This window comes from Athene noctua, chromosome 13 (genome assembly GCF_965140245.1).
Source record: "Athene noctua chromosome 13, bAthNoc1.hap1.1, whole genome shotgun sequence".
Lineage (NCBI taxonomy): Eukaryota > Metazoa > Chordata > Aves > Strigiformes > Strigidae > Athene > Athene noctua.
Genome location: NC_134049.1, coordinates 461,284 through 485,702, shown reverse-complemented (window position 1 = coordinate 485,702; position 24,419 = coordinate 461,284). Strand labels below are relative to the sequence as shown.

Below are 24,419 nucleotides of genomic sequence, written 5' to 3'. Positions count from 1 at the left end.
GTTTAGCCTCAGACCAACCTAAATGTGAAAATTCTTAAAGCGATTTCATGCAATATTGTGCTGGTTTTGGCTGGGGTAGAGTTAGTTTTCTTCAGGGTAGCTAGCACGGGGCTGTGGTTTGTGCTGGAGACAGTGTTATAAGCCAGGGAGGGGCGAGTTCCTGCTGAGCAGGGCTCACACAGCTCAGGGCCTTTGCTGCTGCTCCCCCTCCCCACCAGCGAGGAGCTGGGGGGGACACAGCCGGGACAGCTGCCCCCAGGGATGTTCCAGACCCTGTGGCCTCACGCTCAGCACACGGAGCTGGGGAAGGAGGAGGAAGGGGGGTGCTGGCAGTGACGGCGTTTGTCTGCCCCAGTCACCGCTCCGTGGGACGGAGCCCGGCTCTCCTGGGGTGCCTCAACACCTGCCTGCCATGGGAAGGGCTCAGGGAGTTCTGGGTTTGCTCTGCCTGTGTGCGTGGCTTTTGCTTCCCCTGTGAAACTGTCTTCATCTCAGCCCAGGAGTTTTCTCACTTTTACACTTTTCCCCATCCCGCTGCAGGAGGTGAATGAGCAAGCACCTGTGTGATGCCTAGTTGCCAGCTGGAGTTAAACCACAATAAATATTCTTCTCCAGATATCTGTACAGCAAGGGCCAGGAAGGCCCGAGACAAGTGTATCCCAAACCTTTGCCTCAGTAGTGTTACATTTTCACAAAGAAAAAAAATCTGTTATTGTACTAAGAATACAATTTTTGTAAGCAAAAATACAAATTTACCTTTCCCTGTATTTATTGTCATGAGGTCTGCTTTAAATCAATACTACAGGTTTCTCAGTGTCTGTTTCAAGGGATCAGAATGTCTGATCGCCAGTAAGCTCAGTGAGCAACACAAAAGATGAGTAAGTAAATTAATACCTCCAAATGCATCGCTTGCATTTAATAGCAATGTGCACAAGATGATACTGCCATATCTTTTTAAAATTCAAGTAATGATATACTGCAGATAAACTGCATTTAAATTTCCTCATAGTACTGCAGGCTTCTGCAAATGTTGACTCTTCATTGTTGACTGCAAATACAGTTCAATACCAAAATTTGATTCTAATTTCCTCTCAGTCTCAAAATACAAGTCTGTTCTCATTCAGCTTTCCATAAGCCTCTTAGGTGTAATAAACATTTATAAAGTGTGTGATTTAAGCAAGTCTACAGGAATTTAAAATCAAACAAGACACAGGATGAATCCAACGTTTCAGTATCCAGCATGAAGAATTCTGAGGATGAAGGATGTTGTCCCTGCCCAATGTTTCTCTAAACACCTCCAACATAATCCCACAAAATGAAGTAGAAACACCTCCAATGGCCCAAAAACTTCTATAAACCAAACAGAATTAGCCTGAGCCCACCTGACTACAGGTACATGCTTTCCAATTTCAGGTGTATGACCCAAAACTGTCAACATTAAAGAAAGCAAGCTTCAAAATTAACTGATATAAGCTAAAAAACTTAGCTAAAATTTAAATTTTAAAACGAATCTGAATCTAGAATATGAGTTTAGAAAACTAAGGAGTTAGTACGCTGCAGAATTTTAAACTTCTGTGCTCCATAACCCCAAGACTATTTAACAAATTAAACTACCTTCAACTTTTCTGTGGCAGGAGGCTTTTAATAATGCATTCCTTAAATTGTTAGAGGTCATTTGTTTTCTCAGTATTGCACAGTACTCTTTGAACAGCTTCAGGCACCTAGAAAAAGTTTTAAAGCATAATGACTTACTGAAGACCCAGAAACACTCTGCACCTGAACCAGGTCTCACCACCACGGGAAAACCTCAGAGACTGCACTCAACTGAGTCACAAACAATAGCGTTTAAGCGTTAACTACTGCGACAAGACAGTCAGACTACTGACACTGAACAGCCTTATAACTGTTCTCTCTGCTATGCAAAAGCAGAGAGGGTTTTAAGTAAAACCCCCTTTTCTTAACCAAAACATACACACTTTCTGTGATCACACAGGGGAACAATACCATTTCCCTGTGTCCAAAACTTGGAAAACTCCTTATGTTTTAAGGACTCTCACAGCAAATACTTCACACAAACACTTGCTGCTCTCCTCTTGCTAAACCAAAGCAACTGCACATCACCTAGAGAATTTGTTATTTCATAGCTTTTCTCTTCAGACAGGGCTGAAATCAAGGCTTCAAAATGAACGTTCACTCCACGTCCAGAGGCAGCCAACAGGCAATCTCCTCCTAATAAAACAAGCTACATATCAAGCGATGATCTGCTTCACAAAGGTAGCATAAGTAACTGCCTTGGTGACACGGGGATTTACAGGATCCCGGGGCAAAAGTTTGTTAAACTGGAAAGAAGACTACAGTGAAGTGCATGAGGCACGTACAAATGCTAGGTCCAGTTTTTGCGATTAGAAGATTCTGCTTTAGAAAGGAAGAAGTGCAATCATTGAATCTGAGGTTAAAGCACCCCAAGAAATTGTTACAATAACACACACACAGATCTCAACCTCTGTGATAAACTACTGTCATTATTTTGTCATTGAAAAACCAGCGCTTTTTTTTTTTTAATAGAGACTGCAAGACAAAGATCTTTCAAAAAGGGATATGATCAGGAAGCCTGCAGTAAGGAACACTGAACCATGAGCATCCATGAGCATACTTTGAGGGAGCGGCTCTACAACTTTCATGTATCATGTTGCCACCAACCAACCAACAACAGCATGATGCCTTTCCAGGCAACCTAGTGGGATAAGCCCAGGTTATACTTCATCTAAACACTGCTAAGATAGTGGACAGGAACCCTTCAGGATACAGATACCCCAGAGCCACAAAGGGATGGCTTCTGAACCCCACAGCATAGTCTTCTACAGACTTGCTAAACTAGATGTGGCATTTCCTACCACAAAAACCCTGCAGGAATGAAGCTTTATTCTTTATTTGGCCTCAGAACAAAACACAAGGAAGGGCTTTAAACAGAATTAGAACATTTAGGCAAATGTCTCAAGGTGACAGTCCCTGTGAAAGATTTTGTATATGAAGGTCTACAGCTCTTCAGCATCCCTGGAGTTTTAAAGAAAGTATCTACAGTTGTCATTCTGAACAGACACAAATCCCACCAATGGGTAGTCTGAGGCATGCATTCTCACCTTCTGACTAAGCTTATGCAAATGTAAATGCAAAATGTATCACCCACAAGATTTTAGCTGTAAGCCTCCTGGCACACCTTGAGCAGCTATGTAACAATTGTTTGGTGGTCTGTGCTAAACGATGTGCTGTTCAGTTTCTTCAGCGTAGTTATTTTCCCACAGAAGACGATGAAGACTTCTCACCCCCAGACAAAACCTTTCCAGTCTGTGGGAGTGAAGCAGTACCCACAGCAGAGAAGTGAGGTAGGGAACACTTAAGCCAACAGGACACGCAGAAGTCCACGGGATCAATGGGATGCATCCAAGAGTGCTGAGGGTGCTGGCTGATGCCATTTCAAGGCTTTCTGTAACCTTTTTGAAAGGTTATGGTGATGAAGGGGGGGATCCTGACAACTGGAAGAGAAATGTCATCCCCACCTTCAAGGAAGAGATCTACAGGCTAGTCAGATAACCTCAGCAGCTGGGAAGATTATGGAGGAAATCCTTATAGAAGTTAGCTTCACAGACAAGAAGGCGACTGGTAATAAACAGTACTGAAATTTTACCAGTGTAACCATAAACATCTACTAAATTTACATATATCGTGGTAAAAGATGACAATGTTTAACTTCAGTGCATGCACTGTTCTAAAAGATGTTTGTATTAAACCACTCAGATTCTAAGACTTGCATGACAAAGGCAACTAGTTCAAATACAATTCAGATTTGTTTAGGGGGAAAAAAAAAGCACAGACTTTGACTTAACAGAATATCATAAACTGTTCAGCAGCCAGGCTAACTTACCTGACAACTTTTCCTGCAAGTGTCAACACTGATTTGCAGATCTGAAATGCCAGCTTATGATAAGTATCTTTAAGAGAACTATTATTATTATAATTTTAATTAAGGCAATTAAAGCAAGTTGTACTTCAAGCTGTTTTCAATGTAGTTTATTTCTCTTAAAAAATGTTCCCTTTACATGGGACATTAGACTGTATATAGCATTCACATTTAGCACTTCTGGTCTTAAGTATACTGAAAGCCAGTAAATCTGCCATATACCTCCTGACTTGAATTTCACTGAAGAGTTTATTCAGGCTGTAACTACCAGCAGAAGGGCACGTCCTTGCTGCCCTTTTTAATCCATTTTGTTTCTATTCTTCCCTTGTGCTAGTACTAAAACCAATTCAACTGAAAAAATATGCTTTCTCTTTGAGTCAAGTTAGTTTTTGCTGAAAGAAAAACATGAAACAAAAAAGTCAAGGCAGGATCACATCCCTCCACTGAAAACTCACATTTAGGGCACAGCTGGACAGTCCAGCACCACCAGTGTAAGCAGTACACAGATGACTGCTTCCCCCTTTTTATTTTTTTAACCCTCTTCCTCTCCACCCTGTGCAAGGTCCAGCTCTTCCTCCCCACTGGGCTTGGGTCTGCACAATAAACCAATGGAAGTTACATGTCTGGCAGGAAATGATTAATTTATTTGGTTTGAGTTAGAAGGTTGAATTGACACCTCCTGCCATCAAAGAGAAGAGGCAGCGAAGGAGAGGTGGGAATGCACGGCCAGGGCAGGACCAGACAGCAGTCCCTCTTTACGGTGGCTCTGCCATACTGCATAACTGAACTTTTAGATCCTTCTAAAAGCAAAAACAAACTGCAGTTTTAGGCTTTGGGGCAGTGGTATTTCAAAGTTACTATGTGAACACCTGATTTTATTTACTTTTAATTACAATGGGCATTTCTGAAACAACCACCTGACAGCTGCCTTTGCCAGACACTGTCTCATCCAGCCATATAAAGTCCAAAATGTTTTTATTTTAAACCCCAGATAAACGCTGGAGGCTGAGTGCCATGCTAATGAAGGCTAGTATTCCTCCCAATTTATAGCAGGGATGCAAACTAAATCACTCAGATGCTGATAGCTCATAAATGCCTTCCCACAACTCCCCCATGTGTCCAGAAAAAAAGAGAATTTCTCCCCTGCTCACTGGGAAATAGGTAGTTCAATATCCAGCAGCACAAGACACCAGGATACAACTCGGAAGTGCCAGCAACATAGAAGAGTGTGTTGTACCAGTGAAAACAAACAATTTATCACAGATTTGCAATGATGTTCAGCATCCAATCAGTTTAGCCAAAGCATGATCACTCTGGTTAAACCCAAGCTTTTTTGGGGTCTCATTAGTTCTCTTTTACATATTTTCTATCCCCCCCCCCTTCTTTTTTAAAAGAACCTCTCCTACCTGAGGGTCATAACAGTTCTTTCCATTCCTAAAACAACACAATTATTTACAGATAATTAAGTACTGTAATATATCTGCATGCATCTTCATCATATGCAACAAAGCATGCTACTAAAAGCTGCAAATAATATTGTCCAAACTAAATACCACTTCATAGATGTCAAAACTATTAACAGCACCAGACTGAATAGATCCCTTAAGCCAAGCAATTTTAAGGGCACTAGGGAAAATCAGTTTCACTTTTTTTTTTAAAAGGATTCTTAAAATTCAAGGCACACATCTTACCTTCTAGTATACAGTATCCACTTGAGATAAATTCTACCTTTCCCCAATTAGCTAAAAATAAATAAATTGACAATTGGCATGGCTTTTCCTTCTCACACTGTTGACACTGTACTCAAAGTGACCTACTGGTCTACCTTGTTTTACGAAGGTCAAACTTATTCAGTGGTAGCAAAGAAAGAAAAACTTCTAAGAGAGCCCTAAAAGTGATTTAACACCAAAACCTGATCAAGCACGTGCTTCAGGGCCTATCAGGCCCGATTACCAATAACTTGTCTGTTTTCAATAAACTGTACAGATAGCTATAGAGCAGCATAATGCAGACACTGTGGTACACTTCATTAATGCAGCAACACCAGTGATTGATTCTGATTGCATTCCTTTTACATGATTTTAAGAATATACACTAAAGAAAATACATTTTGCATACAAAACAGATTTCACTAATCTTTTCCCTCAAATAATCCATCTAAGTTCCATTGTACCTTTGTATTTTAAAAGTTGATTTTGTGATTCATACTAACAGTGAAGTTACAATTGGTTCTGTTAATTTATAATATACCTTATAACTACAGACAGTAACAGTAAAGTATGGTATACAGGCACAAAGCCTTGCATAATTATGAAAGAAGAGTTCAAACTCAGTCATTCTGTAAAAATATTCCAATCAACATACAGAAGAGCATTTTTTAAAGTGCAGATTAATGGAATTTAAAATATTATTACTATTTAATACCTATGTGGCTTAAAACTAGAGAAGTTTACAGGTAAGTATAATTTAGCTTCAAGATTTGTGCAACATTAATGAGCACAAGATGCCCTGCACACAAAAGAAACACAGGTATATTGTTGTTTTTTTTCAGTTGTTTCCAGTTCACACTGCTCTCACAATAACATCGTTAAGAATCGTGAACTGGCCCTTTTTCACACAGATATTAATGCCTGCCTAGAAGAAAAGCATGCAAGTGAAGAAGTCTATTTTTTAGTAAATAAATACATTTACAGTACTTAAGAAACTCTAGCAATAAAAAACTCTAGAAATGTGAACACAAGCCCCAGAAAATCCTAACATTAAAAAGCAATTTTAATTCAACATAGTTATGATAAATCATAATTATGTTGAGACTTTCAACCAGAAAGTTTCATAGGCTATTCTGAAGATGCATATCGGCCATTATTTCTGTTTCTATCCAGCATTACTAACCTTTCTTTAAAGATTTACCTGTAGCGCTAAACACCCAAAGACACACACTTCTGTCACCTGCTAGCGAGCTGTGCTTCCTAGTGCCAGAAATGTTGAAGGTGCCCATTCTTTTCTCAAAGAAGAAAACTGACGCAAATTTCTAAAATAAAATACACGTCATGAACTTGCTTCCATACACCCAGAGGACTGCATTTTACGTGCTTACTCTGATTTCAACTTTAAAGCATATTTGTCTGCCTAGAATTAAACACTGGAAACAACCCTCACAGCTGGTTAACGAACCACTTTGAACTAATTGTCTGCCAGCACCGTTTGGTTCAGGAAACAAAGAGGCCTTAAAAAGTACACTAATAATTAAGTCTGAAACAACTTGATAGTTTACGAGAATTTATGAGGGAAAAGTCACCAGCAAAGTCTTTTGTGTACACCACTCCTAATCGTATAAATAACGGGCTGACTTCTGACCATGCAAATCAGCTTGCGTTTTGTCACACGGCTTACCCACACGTACACCCTACTGAAGTTTTTACATACTTTGATGTTACTTTTGAGAAGATGTAAGAGACCAGGATTTAGGGCTGGATTCTCTGTTACTAAACCTACGCACCGATGTACACAGACGCAGAGCTCAGGTAAACAGGAGACGTGCCAAACAAAAGTCTTACCCAGCTGCTCCACCCAGCCTTCTCTAGAAACACCCTCAAAGTCCACCCTTCCCAACGTCTATTCTTGCGAATATCTGAAACTATTTCCCTACCGTGACTCGACCAGTTAAGCGCTCCCAGACGCAGCAAGCAGCTTCCCCCGCAGTTCCCCACAGAAAAGCGCTCGCCTCTGGCCTGGGCGAGAGGGGGGCCCCTCCTCGAAGCCACGGTCGCACTTCAGGAAAAACCCGGGTTCATCTTTTCTTTCCTTAAGCCGAACTTTCCGCCTGCCCGTGCTTCCTCGTTTCGGAGACCGGGAAGCGGCCGTAGAGAAGGCGAGGCTCTGGGGCGCGCCCCGCTCCGCGGGCAGCGGGACACCTGCGCGCTCGGCCGCGCCCAGCCGCGCCGCTTCCCGGCCCGCCCGGCGGCTCCGCCGCCGCCTCTCCCCAGACACCGGCCCCCGGAGCCGCCGCCCGGCCGCGGGCGAGGGACGGGGCGGAGGAAGGTGCGCGAGGGAAGCCCCGGGGGACGGGAGCGGAGAGCAGGGAGCCGGCCGGGGGGAGGCAGAGCGGCCGGCTCGGTCCTCGGCGGGTGAAAGTCCCGGGGAAGGGGCGGGAGCGCCGGGCCAGCCCCAGGCGGCGCGGGGAGAGGGCCCGGGCAGGACGGTGCGGACCGTGCCCGGGACCGGCCAGCGGCAACGGGCGCCGCGGGCAGCGGCCCAGCCGCGGCCTGCCGCCCCGGGGAGCGGGGCCCGCCGCCTCCAGCCCCGCGCCGCGCCGGGGAGGGGGGAAGGAGCGGAGGGAGGGAGGGAGGCCGGCAGCCCCGAGCCAGGACCGCGCGGGCCGGGCGGGCCCGGCCGCTCCTCACCTGCGGCGCCCGCCGCACAGGAGCACAGCAGGATTATTGTCCCCGCCAGATCCATCTTCTCCGGGCCCAGGCCCCGCCGCCGCTGCCTACCCACAGCGCATCGGCCCCGGCTACCGCCGGGATGGGAGGGGCGAGCTCCGCGCCTCCCCCCGCTTTGTCCCCGCCGCTGCGCTTCCGCCCAGGGCCCGGCCGGGATCGGCGCCGCGGCTCGGCCCCGCCACCCCCGCGCGGCAGCGCTGGGCCCCGTCCGCCGCCCCCGCCCCGTGACGCCACCGGCGGGCGGGGCCGCAGGACGCGCCCAGAGCGCGGGACCCGCCGGGGCGGGGCCTCCCGGCTGCGGCCGCCGGGCCGGGCCCCGGGGTTACCGGCGGCGGCGGGCGCGGGCCTCGCCCAGGCGCCCCGCGACCCCGGGCCCGCCCCGCCCCGGCGCGTTCCCTGGGCCCGGGGCTGCCCGCGGCCTCGAAGGGCTCCGCCGGCCCCCGTGTCCGCGGGCGGGAGAAGGGTCAGGGCCCGCGGGGGGAAGGGGCGGCACCGGGAGGCGCGGGCCGGTCCCAGAGCGGAACGGCCCCGTGCACGGCCCGAGGGCCGCTTACCGAACCGCGGCCCTCGGTGCAGAGACGTCGCGTTTCCTTTATCAGATACGCGGTTTTCCTTGCAAAAACTCATTTACTTACTCGCTTTTCCAGTTTTATTTTAGGTCACCTGTTTCTCGCGGTGCTCAGCACGCTGGGAATCATTGCGGCGGCCTCCCCTGAACGGGGACTTCTTCGTCTGGAGGCTGCTGAACCGCCTTGGCAAGTCAAGTGTAAAGGGAAATCCTCCAGTGAAGATGAAGCGTGAGCCGCTCAGACAAAACGTTTCATTTTTTGTTTGTCAGCGTGCTCATCGTCACCTTCCACTCTGAACTCGAGTGTTTTTTATATCGGGGCCTGTGACAAGTTTCTCAATTTACTGTCGTTCTCCTTCTATTTGTGCTTTTCCATTCCCATTGCTCTTTCAGAATAATAATTTTTTAAAAAGCCATTCCCCTGTTAAACCGCCGAGAAAAGTTGTCGCACAAGCACTTAGGGAGACAGGACAGTTACAACGAACGTACTTCAGGTAAAGCCGCTAAAGTAGATGCAGCTGTTTGGCAAGACCTCGGATAAAAGAACTCCTAAGAACAGACAAAAGGAAATAATTACCTGTGTTCCCGAACGCGCATTTAAAACTTGTGATTAAAAGCTGAAGGTTTCTGTAGGGAGAGAAACGGGCTCATTACGGTAAGTCCGAGTGATGGGCTGTATGAGCTCGGGCATTACCCGTTACGCTCACCACGATCGTATTTTCACAACGTTATATATTAATATTCATAATATTAAACGGCAACAAGCGCCGAAATCCCCCGAGAAGCCGCCGCCCCCCCGCGCCCACTTTACCTCAGCGGGGGGGGGCGCTGCCCGCGGCTCTTCCCGCGCAGGCGCGGCCCCGCCCCCGCCGGCTCCTGCAAACCCGCGGGGCGGCGGCAGCGCCGGGGCCTGCGCTCCGCTCCGCTCCCTGCGTGGGGCGGGGGCGCCCTGCCCTGCCCTGCCCGGGGGCTGCCCGCCCGCCCGCCCGCCCGTCCCCGCGCTCCCCGTCCCGCTCCCGCGGGGCGCCCTGAGGCCCCGGCGGGCCCCGGCCCTGCCCCGCGCCGCCCCTTCCGGGCTCCGCTCGGCCCGCGGCCCGCGGCCGCTCCCCCGCCCCGCCGCCGCCGCCGGGCTCCCCTGCCCCGCCCCGCCGGCCCCGCCCCCGGGGCGCCCCGGGCCCCGCCGTGACCCGCGGCCGCTTCCCCCCCGCCCACACGGCCCTGGCGGGGCGGAGCCGCCGCTGCTGTTATGGCGTCGCGGGCGCTGTCGGCCCAGGACCGGCCGCTGCGGCGCCAATAGAGCGCGGCGGGGCCGGGCGGCCGGCGGGCCGGGCATGGAGAGCCTGGCGCAGCCCCCGCCGCCTCCGGGCGCGCTGAAGACGGGCGGCGGGGGCGCCGCCGGCCCGCTCCTACTGGAAGAGGAGGCGGCGGCGGGCGAGAGCGGCTGCAGGGACGGGCCCGCGGCGGCGGAGGAGGGCGGCGGGCGGCGCAGCCCTTCCCCTCAGCCGGCCCCCGCGGCCCCTCGGGCGGCGTCTCCCCCGCCGGTGGCGGACAGCGCGGGGCTGGCGGTGCCGGAGAGCCCCGGAGCGGCGCCCGCCTTGGAGAGCGGCCCCGCGGGGGCCGGCTCCGGGAGCAGCGGGGCTCCCAGCCCGCCGGGGGAGGAGTCCCGCAGCCTGGACTCGCTGGAGTCCTTCTCCAACCTGCACTCCTGCTGCCCCAGCAGCTCCGAGCTCAACAGCGACGCCGAGGAGGCGGCGGGGGCCGCCGCGGGGGACCCGGCCCCGCAGCCTGAAGGGGACAGGCCGGCGGCGGGCTCCCAGCTCCTCTCCGCCGCCAAGGAGCGCTTCCCGGGCCAGTCGGTCTATCACATCAAGTGGGTCCGCTGGAAGGATGAGAACACGCCCGTCATCACGCAGAACGAGAACGGCCCCTGCCCCTTGCTGGCCATCATGAACGTGCTGCTCCTGGCCTGGAAGGTACCGCGCGGGGGGCGCGGCGGGGCGCCCGCGGCTCCAGCCGCCGCCATGGCGGGGCCGCCGGGCAGCGCCGTGACCTGGAAACGCTGCCGGGGCCGGGGGTCGGTCCCCGGTGCCAGAACCGCCGTAAGGCTCCGCCGGCAGTTTGCGCGGGTGGAGCGGCGGGCCCGTCTCCGCTGTGAAGCGCGTATCTCGCAGAGAGAACTTGGAGAATATATTTCTCGTAGTCTGTTGCTAATATACTACCGGGATGCTGCCGTCTCTGTTGTCTCCTTAAAGCAGAAGTCAAAATCTAGATTAGGCCTTACTAAACAGAGCAATACGTGGTTCGCAGAGGTGCGGAGGCTTCTAGTAAGCAAACATCGCTATTTATAGCACTGAAAACATAGGCGGTGTGTTGGGAAGATAGGCTAGTTTTGTATAATGTAGTGTGTGCCGAACCGTGCTAAACACACGTCTGTGCAGGTAACTGCCTGAATAATAGGGATGCGTTTGTACAGTTATGCAGCACAGATTGTATTTAAGTTAATGAGTAAATTGGGTCGTGGTCAAGTACAGCTTTGAGCCCTAGAAGTTCTTGTGCTCTAGCAGCTAACATGGATACAGACTTCCTGTCGTCTTAAACAATTGTTTTTTACTTCTAATCAATTAGTGTAAGGCGTAATGTAATTATTAACATTTATACGTGAAAGGGCTACCTGCTGGAGAAGAGCTATGAGGTTGTGTGCGTTGCAGAACAAGGAGGATACTTCTCAAGAAATGCTGGCAATTCAGCCCCAAAAGGTTGGTGAGCTGATAGAATGGAGTTGTGGAATAGGAAAGCTTTGTGGGATACTACAAAGCTTTTACCTTGTAGTATCAAGGGGAAGAAATTTGGTACTGGAGGAGTAGAAGGTTGTTCACAGGTGTAACAGATGACATAAGAAAAGGTTAATAATATTTTAAGAAAAAGGAAAATATATTGTAAAAAAAATGAATTAATATTGTAAGAATAAATTTGTTTAGAGGAAGGTAACTCTCCAGAAGATGAGTGATTTTGTTTGAGTTACAGTTTCTGTACGTTGTCCTGGGCAGAACAGCTCACACGTGAGGAGGAAAGCTGTCGGTACAGTGATGGAGCTCATTAGCCATCCCTCGGTGGCAGCCGCGCGGAGAAGTGTGTGAGTTTAAGGTATTGCCTTGTGTCGGTGCTGCCATCCTCCAGAGGGTGTGGAGCTTGTCTTAGACTTCAGCATTTAACGCTCACTTTCTATGCTCTGTCTTTGATATCTAGGGGTGGAGGGAGGGTCTTGGAGAAATTATCATTCCTCATCGTTCTCTATGGTGGTGTTTTAAAAGTGTAGTTACAGGGTTTTCCTTTTTAACTTTTCATTAATAAAAAGCATATAAATGGGACAGCACTGTTCTTGTTTGCACTCAAGTTTCTGGAGGTTTTGTTCCTTAGCATTCTTCCTTTGCCTGCTGAAATGTGGTTGCTTTCTTCTGCCGTCCTCCATCCAGAATTTTAACTGACATTCTGCTTTGATCAGATATTACAGTAGTGAAAATTAATGTGATATCTGATTTTATAAATAGGTGAAAATCAAAATGCGTCTTGGGAGTGCCCTACTATTTCTTACTGCTAGGATTGCAGGAAGGGTTTTTCTATAATTCTGTCTATGTAAAACCTCAGCAGAATTTACGTGAGTTGCAGACAGGCAGCTAAATTGGTGAAACTGCTATCACATGATTTTATTAATATGCTTTCTGTTGGTTCTATATTGGCACTACTTATAATTTAGTTTCCTAATTAGTGCCTTTCCAAATTAGCCTTTCTTTTCCCCAGTTTATTGTCAAGAACCATGTTGGCATTGATTGGGGTGTCAAGCTTGCTGGTGACTTACCTGTACACCCCTGACAGTAGCTAGCTACATACCAAGGCTGAGTATGGACATCCACATTCTTCTCCCTTTTCCTGATCCAAGGTGAACACTAGATGGGTCAGGTAGTTATAATTTGGGAACGAGGAAGCAGACCGAGAGTTGAAAATAGATGAAAGCAGAGCGGGAGTACCATATATATGGTAGGTGAAAAGAAGCAATGTGGCAGGAGAAGGAAAAAAAACCCAGTGGAGTGAGGAGGGGAAATAAAATCATACCAGAGAATAAGTAAACAGTTAAGTTTAGGTTCTCTGCCCTGTGTCAGCCACCAACTTTCCTTCTCAGAACTCTGTCCTGACAAGGTTGAGCGTTTTGGTTGTCCTGTCAAATAACTTCAAGATATCACATGCAAGTGCTCAAAGCTGACAAACAATCGTTAAAGTAGGAGTTTTCAGTGTTAATGAACACTTCCCTTTGCATGGTCAGTTACATGCTTCCATTGTTCCAGAATCAGAGTGATAACCTCGAGATCCAATACCATCTATCAGCTCTGCTTGTGCAGCAGTGGAATTCACGTAATGGTTTGTGACAATTAGCACATAATCAATTTGCTTAGAACCAAAATCTTTATTTAGTGCTTAATAATAAGTGGGAAGTCTTCAGAGCGTATGTAGGCCATAATCAGGGACACATTTATGCCCAAAATCTCAGATTAACATTTGGATATACTAAGAACTCACCTTTTTCTGGTATTTCAGCTCCTCAAAGTGCAAGCTTCGTACCCACACACACGCGTAGTTTTAAATAGGCTAACAGTTTTGTGACCTTCTGTGCGTATGTCCTGGTTTCCCTCATTCAAAACAGTTGTTTTGAGAGAGCCCTCACTGAGTAAAGAGAGACTATCAGTAGTTTGTTAATTTTCTTAAAGGATTGCAATAACAAGGAGAGTCAAGATTAACTATACCTTAGGTGTGCCATATACTCGAAGTATTTCTTCTTAGTGGTTATGAAGATTTTGTTCATAAACAGAGCAAGATTCTTCTCTGCTCCTAGTCATTAATCAATTTTTATTATGCCTTTTGGAGATATTTTTTGATATTAGAATTAAGATCTCTAGGGATATAGGTATAAAGACTACTTTGAAATGATTGATTCTTTTAGAGGGCTGCTTCTGTATGCACTCATCTGGGAGGTACTGTTTTGGCAATTCTTGAGTTTTTGGAAATTCTGAAATAGGAGCACCCATTGGAACTATTCAGTTTCCTTTTTGGTAGTACCAGGTTTTGGAACTCAACTTGTGGTAAAGCTTTCACCTCTCTTTTATCCACCACTTTCAAAGGAGTTCAGACATACAGCTTTGAAGTGACATACTGCAGAAGCTGTTTTTTTTAAATATTACAATTATGAAATCCTTTTTATTTTGCAGTGTTTTTACAGATTGCCTGTATAAGCTTAACTTGCAGTTAACTTGAGGAGATAGAGCCGAGGAGTTCTGCTTGCAGAGGTGCTACAGAAATGTGCATCTAAGTAAAAAGAAAACAGAAGCAGTGTGATAACCAACTTGAAAAAGTAACTTGTGCAAAACAGTGTGGTAACCGTTTAGGCTTCTGTGATGGAAATGAAAGCAGAAGTATTGAAACAAACATTTTAAAATATGTGTGCAAGCATGGGTTGTCTCTTCCCATGTAAGACACTGTTTCAGATTGCTTAAATCTGAAGACCACTTAGTTTTTTCTCAGACCTGTGGCTCACTATGTAATTAAGCTTAGCAATGCAGAGTTTGCTTTTCTGAGTGTTTTTTGGTGATCTTTGTTAGGTGCACCTCTTTCTAGTGAGTTCTGGCACTTAAACTGTAATTTAGGGGGAAGGGTAGCCCTTCTCAGGGTGTACTCCATGGCAGTCATCAGATGCTAAAAGCTTAATAACAGTGCCATGTAATTCTGCTCTGTGTTTCTTGGGTAGGATGTGATGTCATGTAGCTGAAGAATCCTATGAACCTTAATGCATTGCACAGAAACTACATAGCTGAAATGTCCAGTGAACAAAAAAAAAGATGTTTTGGAACATAAATTAAGCATAAGGGAAAATGTAATACAAATGTAAGCAATATTAATACTGTCTTGAGAAGTGAGTGCATGGGAAATATTTTGTCCTTATAGCTTTTCATGGAGGAGAATAATCCCAGTAGTGTATTTGACAGTATCTTTTTTTCTATCACAGTCCTCTCAACAAATGGAAGGTTTTGGTAGCTGTGTTCCCCATGTGCCTAGTTTACTGAAATTTTGGTAACTTTTAGAACTGTATGAATTACCTAGTTAGGTGATTGTAACAATTATGTAATTAAATGTTATATAACCATTTATGCTTAGATGTAGCCAAACTGATGTGCAGATGAGAGGTAAAATATTTCTAGATTATTTTTTTAGTTTCTCGTACGAATGGCCTTTTTCCAGAGGAGCTGAGTACAGTATGCTCCCCCTGATACCTGCTTGGTTTGTTGGAGTCTGCAGTGGTAGTGCCTGGTCTGAGCTCTGGCATCGGCCTTTTACACGTGATTACTTTTTCTTGTTACTGAGGTAAACCTCCTTATGGCCGGAATGTGCACAGATTGCTCAGATGAACTCGCTCAGCCTCTGAAGGTGAGTTGCTGGTGAGCTTCCGATGACGGCTCAGCGGAGGCCTTGGCAGCCTCTCCCTGCCCGGGTGGGGTGAGTTGAGCTTACCAATGAGTAGGCCTGTAGCCGCACGCTTTCCAGAACAGGAAGCTGCTCGGAGGGGACTGAATTGGTTGAGGGGGGAGCTGTTAAGGTTGTCGGGTGGCAACATGTACTGTCAGGCTGTCATATGATGGGTTTGTGAAGCTGTTCCCGCAAGGCAAGAGGTATGTGTTTGCAGGGAGCATTAATTGTGTTTTGTCAAGGCAGCCTGAAGCTACCCTTACCTCTTCCGGAACACTGAATTCAGGGGAGTTGCATATTTTAGACAAATGTGTTCGGAGGCTATAAAAAGCCATTAGAAATTTGCATGGTCCCGTTATATATGCATAGTATTTTTGGAAGTCTTCGCTTCTGCGCGGGACTATATCACTTAATTTTTTTGTCCTTCTGAAGAGTGGGAGAATATAGTGGAGAAATATATAAAATTAGTATTGTATAGTTTTCCAGTTTGTAGTCTCATGTATAGAAACAGTGTAAGTTGTACGAGACGAACTGTTCCATAAGAAAATTTGTTTACCAGTCCTGTGTTTGAATTATAAAGGTGGCTCAGCTGTATCTCACATCATAGTTGGGGGAGAAAGATTAGTTTCCCACTCCTGAACGTGGGAAATGAAGAGTAGCTGGAGTTAGGAAGAGATCAGGGTCGAAGACCAGGAAACTGCAGTGGAGGGGTGCGGGAAATGGGTGGGGAGTTGAGGAAATGTGTTTTTCCTAAAATATAAAACTAATGTAAAATCTCCCAACTAAGCATTGAAACCCACTGAGAAAACTTGTCCCTCAAAATAATAGATTGTTATGGACAACAGCTTTCACTACTACTGCTTACATTGTTCTCTTCTGTTGATTTATGTGGAGAATGACTGTGGGTCTGTATGAATTTTCTCTGTCCCTTAAGTTTTAAGTTGTTTTTCTTTCCCATTTCCTCTCTGTTGTACATTTCCTGCAGCTTAAGCACTTGCAGCCAAGGTCTGAACAGTTAGGAAATGTCTTCTCTCTATATCCTTCAGTCAGCTCTGTTCAGAAGTACTTACAACTGTGTTGGAACTCCATTAGCCCACTTTAAAGATGTGGTCAAGGTCCCACAAAACATAGAGCCCTGTAATTATGCCGTGACAAAATCCATTAACTTTGTTTAGCATTTAATTAAGCAGGTAACTTTGAGATTTAGCTTGTTAAAATATCCAACTATGAGAGACTCTGCAGGTATGAGTAAAACTACTTTGCTTTGGTTCTGCAGTAAAAAAAATAAATAGCTTAGCATTACAGTTATGAGGGAAAAATCAGATTAACCAGTGATAGAAATAATACCTTCTTCAGTCCATAAAGTTTGAAACATTACTGTGTTTACGCCATGAGTATGTAGGGCTCACATAAAGGTAACCTGTGTATTTGTGCTTTACAACTGCCCTTTGTGGTGTAGGCATACTTCTAGTTGCCCAAATGTGGTGCAGAGCAGAAACCCCCAAACAGTGCTGGCTGAGCTGCTATGAATGGTTTTAATAAAAAGAGCTCCCTTCATTCCTGAAGGAATCATCACAGAAGTCCTACTGCTAGTTGAGGGAGCAATGCTCATTTTCCTTCATATGGTACTGGCACATCTGTACTGTTTGTAGTCCCAGAACCACTTTGGTCATCGCTAGTGTGAGGGATTCTGTTCTGTGCTGTCACACTGATAGGCCTCAGGAGCTGTAATGAACCAGCCCAGGTGTGCACAGGTAATGTTTGCTGAGGCTTCAGCACTGCCAACTCAGACTGGAAGTTTAAGAATCTGCTTTTTGAACCTGTAGTGCTGTTATTTACATGGCACAGTAGATTATACTTATGTGACTACTCCTTATGAATATTATGAAGAGGATCAAAGAATATCAGTGAAACAGTTTTGGGGAGAGGTTAAGAAATTTTGTAAGTTACAATCAGCTATCACTCATATAAAAGATGTTTTCAAAAATCCATGTACCTATGCATGCATGACAGATTTTTTTTCTCCTGGTTTAATATAATTTTAAGGGTTTTTTATAAGCAGAACTAACTAAGCCTTCTTTCTTATGAATTGATGCTGCTCTAACCTCCTGCTTTACTATCAATTTATACTTCCATTCCCATCCTGCCCCAGATCCCGGTATTGCCAGCTTCATTCTGTGTCCACCATCTGCGGGCTGATCAATGTGTGGCCAATTCTGACCTAAGCATCAGCCAGTGCATCAATGACAAGGCCATATTAACTTGGGGCTCTTTATTCTTCCAAATTTAATAAAGCTTCTTGTAAATCCATGCATTTAACACATTTGCATTTTGTCAAATATGATTAAAGTGAGATAGATTTAGTCCCATCATGCTTCGTTGTCTCTGGAAGGTTATTAAAATAGCTTGGTTTTCAGATCGGGAAGGACACCTTCTCCCTGGTGATGTGAACAGTGTAGTGCGTTGCTGTACTGCATTTTTGAGTTTGGGGTGCTGCATCAGAGGCTTTATGTGTATTGTTCTTCCATCTCACAGCTTTCTACTTCCTCTTTCCACAACCAGCAAAGTAGTTAGAGCTGCTTAAATCTTAAATGTGAGTTAACAACCTTACATCATAAAATCATATCTGTGTCGAGGAGAACAGTGATCAGTGTTGAGGAACTTGTTTAAAAAACTCCTCTAATAAAACAAATACCAGACTTCAGTGGTAAGAAGAGAGATAGGGTGAGAAGATGAAAAACTGAAGAGAAAGCCTAAAAACCAACCAAAAAAGAAGAAACCCCAAACCCTAGAAAAATAAAATTCATAGTTATGGAGAGAAAAATTGAGCACACTGTTGTTAAAGACAATAAACTCTTAGGGTATTCGTTCAGATTGTGTGCCTTTGTGCCTATGCTTTGGCTGTTGCTTCAGGGAGATACCTAAACAGGTGAGGGACTGAAACATTGACCTGGGGTGCAGGATGGAGGAGACCAACACGGAATAGGCCGGGGAGGGGGGAACAGAAGCTTCACTGCCAAGTGCGGTGGGTCGGGTCTGGTTAAACCAAACCCTCGGAACGTGAGCGTGGGATGAGAGGCTGGGAGGTCCTGGCTTCCCCGTCCCAGCAGCTGCTGCCGCCAGATTCTCTACAGCCTCGTCTGTACACAGGAACCTTCTGAGCTAAGAGTTAGAATGAAGGCAGGAGGTCAGAGACTTCTCTGAATAAGGTGATGTTTTCTTAACTGAGCGTGGCTACAGTTCCAGTCTGTTCATCCTGGATGCTTGCAGCTGAGCTGGTGCAGGGAGAGGTGTGTTCTCTGGGAGGTGCAGGGGATGTGGGGAAATGTTTTGGTGGGAGTAGGGAGCACTATGCAGAGAGCTGCAAGTGAGAGAAAATACTGTGTGCATGTGGCTTTCCTAAAAACAAAAATGCCTTTTTTAATCTCTCCTTGTAGCAGTTAGTAGAGGTCCTGGGAAGGTTCTTGGTCCCAGCATGCTAATGGCTTTTATAAACTGGTGTGGCAAATGTTATCAGAAGGCGTCTGTCTAGACATACCTCATTGACACTTGACAAATTGTAGTGGGTTGACATTTTAAAGAGAATATACTTTTACTTTCACAGATTAAGCTGCCACCAATGATGGAAATCATAACGGCTGAACAGCTGATGGAATACTTAGGTTAGTAACTAAAATAAATGGTTTTCAATTCTATATTCTACTTATTAGTGAGTAGTAACACAGGAGGACTGTTTTATTTATTTACTATTCAGCTTTACTTGAATGCATGCTTCAGTAAAACTACTTATATTATTTAGTGGCTCATGCTTTTCCTTAATTGCTTTTAGAATTTTTCTGTACTGCTTTCCTGAGTGGTTAGTCTAGTGATGCAGTTGGTTTGGTATAGTAAGATGTAGTGGCCAAAATAAATGAGTCATAGTGGTGTTCTTTCTTTCTGCAGGGCAGGGCCCGTTTATTTTCTTTAACCTCTCTTTTTCTTCCTACAATGATACACACTTACACAATAATACATACTTATGCTCTCATCCAGGCTCATACTTCATAATAAGCAAATCAACAACCAGACAGTGAACAAACCTGTCTCCCATCAGACAGTTCCACCCACCTTAGCACAGCTTGGCAGTTTCTTATCTCTCTTCTAAGGGCTGTTTCTCCTCAAAGCCTTTCTCCTTCTTGGGGCCAGCGCAGGACAGAGGTGACCTGAGCAGAGCTCTACAGCCAGTGTCGACTTGGCTCTTAAGTTACTGAATCTCTCACAGCTGTGCAGAGCTGACACTCCCACAGTTTGGCTTAGTACACCAACACATGGGTAGATTTAAACTTATTCATGTCTCTTACAGGGTTGTGTTGTTACAGCTGACAGAATGTAGTAAGTCAACTGTGCCTTTAATTGTCTGCATTAACTCTAATCCTTGGTAGTATGGCCCGATTAAGGTAACAGGAGACATTACTGTAGTCATCACAGTGATTGAGGTCTCATTTGCAGGCACTGCTGCACTATCAGATTCCGCGCTCAGCACAGCGGCAGCTGTTTCCATCTGACAAGTCTGTAACTGCAAGAGCCTGGAATGATCCAGGTGTTAAAAGTGCCATTGCCCTAGTACTTAAGCTATATGTACCACAGTTCTTTCCCTTTTGTAGCCTAACAAATGTAAAATGTTTGAGCTTAATACACTAGATTTGATTTTTTTTTTTAAGCAGGAGAAAAAACTTCTTTTTCTTTTTGCTTGTAAAGCATGTAGCTTGTTCTTTTTAAAGGCATATCACTGAATCTTTCAGTGGAAGAAGTGGTTAATTACATAATTAAAAATAAAAACCTTTCTGCCTGTGTCTAAACATTTCTTCTAATTGTATTGATAGAATAATACTGTCTGAAGTCACTGCATAATCACAGTTGGCTGAATGTGTGTATTCTTTCTTGAAGGCATATATATTAGCTTCTGGGATTACCTTACTAAATTGAGTAATAATTACCTGCTCAAATTATTTAGGTTCCTATTCAGTCAACAGGGTTAACAGTTGCCAAATGGTGGTTCTACATCTTAAAAAATAAAAAACCCCACAAACCCCTTCAACCACTTTGAACAATCTTAACTTAAAAGATTATAAATCACAAAACCTGTAATGATATTTTTCTATGAGCAGAAACATATTTTTTAGGAATGAAGCAGGGGAATTAAGATGAAAAGAATTGAAATCTGAAAAATTTGGGAGAAGCAGTTTATGGATACTGGTCACTAAAATGTTATAAACCTTGAACCCCAGTGTGTTAACTGATTAATTACCTTTGTGTTGTAGATGCAGATGGAATACAAGCCTTTCAGAATTAGTGGCATGTGAAAACATACACCAAAATATTCATAGTATCAGTGAGGATAAGTGGTTGCATTTTTAAACTGTTATGCAATTACACATCTTAGTGTGAACAGTTCGACCTTTTTGTATTTGTAAGTTGGGGCACAGAGGGAGGTAAATTTCTGAATATTTAAGAGATTGGTATGATACCCCAAGAGAAGATGAAATGCTGCTTTAGTAACAACATTGGCCATTTGAATTTCGTTTGATAATATGATCTTACTGTGGTTTTTATACTCATATTTTACTTCATAATTATAATTCAGGTTATAAACAATGTGATCTCATTAATTTGGTAGAAAGCTTCAGTGATGGCATTTATGATCATTCAGAAGTGTTCATAGAAATTTTGAAGCTTTGAGTGTGGAATAAACTTAATTTCCTTTTTGCTTTTAGGAGACTATATTCTTGATGCAAAACCTAAAGAGATATCTGAAATTCAGCGCCTAAATTATGAGCAGGTAAGGAGCTGCTGCTAAATTAAAATTGATTATGTCTGAAGGAACTTTTTTCCTCACCTGAGGTTTATCATCTTGTTAAAAAAACCAAAAACATACAAACCATTGTTCGTAGGTATTCTTTTTGTCCAGGCTTGATGTAGAGTATTATTTATAAATTCTTCCTATTAGTGAGGAAAAACTTGATATCTATGAACACAAGTAATTTTTATTTTTTTTTTGCCTGCAATGAGTATAATGAAAAAATTTTTGTTTTATTGAGGAATTATAACACAGAAGTACAGATGGAAGTATTTAACAGGGTGGTTGCTCTTTGAAGTCTTCTGTTATGCATCCTTCAGTGTGCTCTGATGCCTGCTGGGCTTTCTCTGAGAAAGTAAACTGAGCAGGAAAGATCTCTGTTCTTAAGTTGTGATGGACAAAAAGAGGTTGATTCTGTATTATGAAAGGCTGTATTATTTTCACTGACCACTATTTTAATGTCATCACAAAAGTGTTTCTATGTTAAAGATAATGCTATTAGTTTCTTTAAAAAATGATGTTTATGTATTTTGGAGGAAATTTTTCAAGCTCTGTGGTCACTGGTGGTTTTTTGATTACTCACGGAAAAGTGATTTGTATTTATTGTAGGTGTTCAGTTTCAAGCTAGTTCTATTTATTTTTAGGCCTTTTCTTGCTCTCATTCAGTGTTGAAAATCAAATTGAGTATCTTGGGGTAGTTGAAATCAGCATGAAGATTGAATGGATTCTTTTAATGTTGTAAATATACTTATAGAGGCATAAATGATATCACATGAGGGGAGAAAGAAACTAATGGGGCAGCTGTTTTACAAAATTATTACATTTCAGAAGCATTGGAACTAAGTCTTGGTGTTAATCATAATTTTGTGTTTATCTTGTCACACAGTTAATATTCTTTGCCTAAAACAATATTTTCTTCTTGCACAAGAAATTCCAGTAAATTTTTCGGACAACTGGATTTGTAGTGCTTAGAATTGGATCATGAAGCATTGAATGATGTAGCTACTTCACTAAGTATGTTTGCTTAGTGAGTGTTGTATGGTTGAATTGGTACGTTCCTTACAAGACTGAGTTACAAGATGCACAGACTGATTTCTTAAACTGACTTTCAAGTGATGAACAAGAGGGAATGGCCTCAGGCTGCGCCAGGGCAGGGTCAGGCTGGCTCTGAGGAAGGATTTCTGTGCAGAAGGGGCTGTTGGGCGTTGGAATGGGCTGCCCAGGGCAGGGGGGAGTCCCCGGGATCCCTGGGGGGGTTGAAGAGTCGGGCTGAGCCAGCGCTGAGGGATCTGGGGGAGTTGGGAACGGTCAGGGGGAGGTTCAGGGCTGGGCTGGAGGAGCTTCAGGGGCTTTTCCAACCCAGATGATTCTGGGATTCTGTGACTTCTTAAAAGTATTAAGGTCTGTCTTACATTCTAATATACAGGTTTGTGTATAGAGCATTCTGCTCTATTAATGTGTACACTGATGTGCTGTAGAAGTGAATGTTCAAGTAAATGTATTGGTTATGTTAGTGTTTAATGGATCCAGTTATCTCTAATTTTCCTGCATTTCAGCAAGTTGCTTTTAATTTGATAAAATAACTCATCACTCTGTACCCCACTTATGCCTTGTTAGCCTACCTAGCTCTAATAGTTTTCTCATTATTTGTCCTTATGGTCAATCATCCTTATTCACAGTTATTTGTCTTCCCTTATTGATTCCATTAACTGTCTTATTAAAAGAATACAACACAGAGGCAACTGTCTCTAACAATCAGCAGTTTTAGTCCGTGAATCTTTTGTCTCCATCTCCTTTCCAATCTGTGTTTCCATTTTTTGCCATGTTTTTCTCCCATTGTCGCAATCTGGAGTTCTTCTTAAGCAGTGGAATATTGCAAAACTAAGCCAACTCCCCCCCCCCCCCAAAAAAAAAAAACCCAAGAAACAAAGTGCCTCAGTTTCCCTGAATCTTTTCCAGATACTTTCTGGTAATACTCTTTGTGGACTCTTCTCACTTAGTGGAAAATTCTTTTTCCTTCTTGTCAGGAAAGGTATGTCTGTTGGTTCAAGAGAACTGTCTCTCAAAGCACCTTTTCTTTGGCTCTTCTTTGGTTTGTGTGATTGGATCTTCATAACTTGTTAATTCCCCTTAGGATTCCCTTGGGATCACTACTATAATAAATGCTACTTCAATGACTTGTTTCCATGGTAGAATCTACAGGCCATTTAGAGGTATGGCCAAATTAAGATAGCAAAACTTTTCTAATGAAACAAACCAACAAAAAAATCAGATCCTACATTGCTGTTCACTGCTTGACAACTCTAACTGGGGGATTCAGTGCTTCAAGTAGATCTGTGAGGCTGGGTTCTGTTTGTTCATTCGTTGTGGTGGCAAGTCCTTCAGCCTGACTCGTAAGGCAGCACTTAAAAGGGGAGAAGAAACTTCAAGAGAGGCCCTTAAAGATTCCCCTAGAACCCAGTTCTTGCAAACATCTGGCTGGTGGCTGTGGGAAGTGGAGCTAAAAGCAATAGGAGCTGCCTAAAAGCAGTTTATGAGTAGAAGAAACAACTCTCAGATACAGCTGGTTGGAGGGAGCATTCTTATTTTTCAGATCTCTTCTGGCACAGTGAGAATGAATAACATGAATGTACATTGAAACAGTTGTTTACCTGATTTCCCCTTTCATAAATGTGTTTTTAAAATGTTGAACTATGACTGCTAAGTGATGATGGGTTACAAGAGTGACCACCAAGTGTACAAAGCTCTGTTTGGTCATTGTTTTTTTCTTTCTGCTGTCAGAACATGAGTGATGCAATGGCGATTCTACACAAGTTACAGACGGGTCTGGATGTCAACGTGAAGTTCACAGGTGTACGAGTATTTGAATACACACCTGAGTGCATAGTGTTTGATCTTCTTGATATCCCCTTGTACCATGGATGGTTAGTGGACCCTCAGGTAACTTTTTTCAATAATTCAAACAGAATGTAAGTTATGTTCCAGAATATTAACTAGAATCAATAATAATGATCATGGTAATGAATTTTTAAAATCTAGTCAGAAAAATTGGATTTTCTTCAGAGAGGAGTGAGTACAGAATGTACACATTCTTTAGTGTGGTAA

At 44.4% G+C, this 24,419-nt stretch overlaps 2 protein-coding genes across 3 annotated transcripts in view; one reads left to right on the top strand and one right to left on the bottom strand.

Moving 5' to 3' along the window:
- The window catches only part of ADAM10 (ADAM metallopeptidase domain 10), a 46,318-nt gene extending 37,724 nt beyond the window's left edge, over positions 1 to 8,594 (bottom strand). For both annotated transcript variants that reach the window (XM_074917282.1, XM_074917283.1), the window contains exon 1: positions 8,362 to 8,594. In XM_074917282.1, the coding sequence (XP_074773383.1) occupies positions 8,362 to 8,416 (55 nt within the window). In that variant the 5' untranslated portion in view covers positions 8,417 to 8,594. The remainder of the gene's footprint in view (positions 1 to 8,361) is intronic.
- Positions 8,595 to 10,182: 1,588 nt separating this feature from the next.
- Positions 10,183 to 24,419, top strand: part of MINDY2 (MINDY lysine 48 deubiquitinase 2) — a 31,742-nt gene continuing 17,505 nt past the window's right edge. The window contains exons 1-4 of the mRNA XM_074916686.1: positions 10,183 to 10,941; positions 19,083 to 19,140; positions 21,232 to 21,296; positions 24,096 to 24,254. Coding sequence (XP_074772787.1) covers positions 10,300 to 10,941; positions 19,083 to 19,140; positions 21,232 to 21,296; positions 24,096 to 24,254 — 924 coding nt within the window. The 5' untranslated portion in view covers positions 10,183 to 10,299. The remainder of the gene's footprint in view (positions 10,942 to 19,082; positions 19,141 to 21,231; positions 21,297 to 24,095; positions 24,255 to 24,419) is intronic.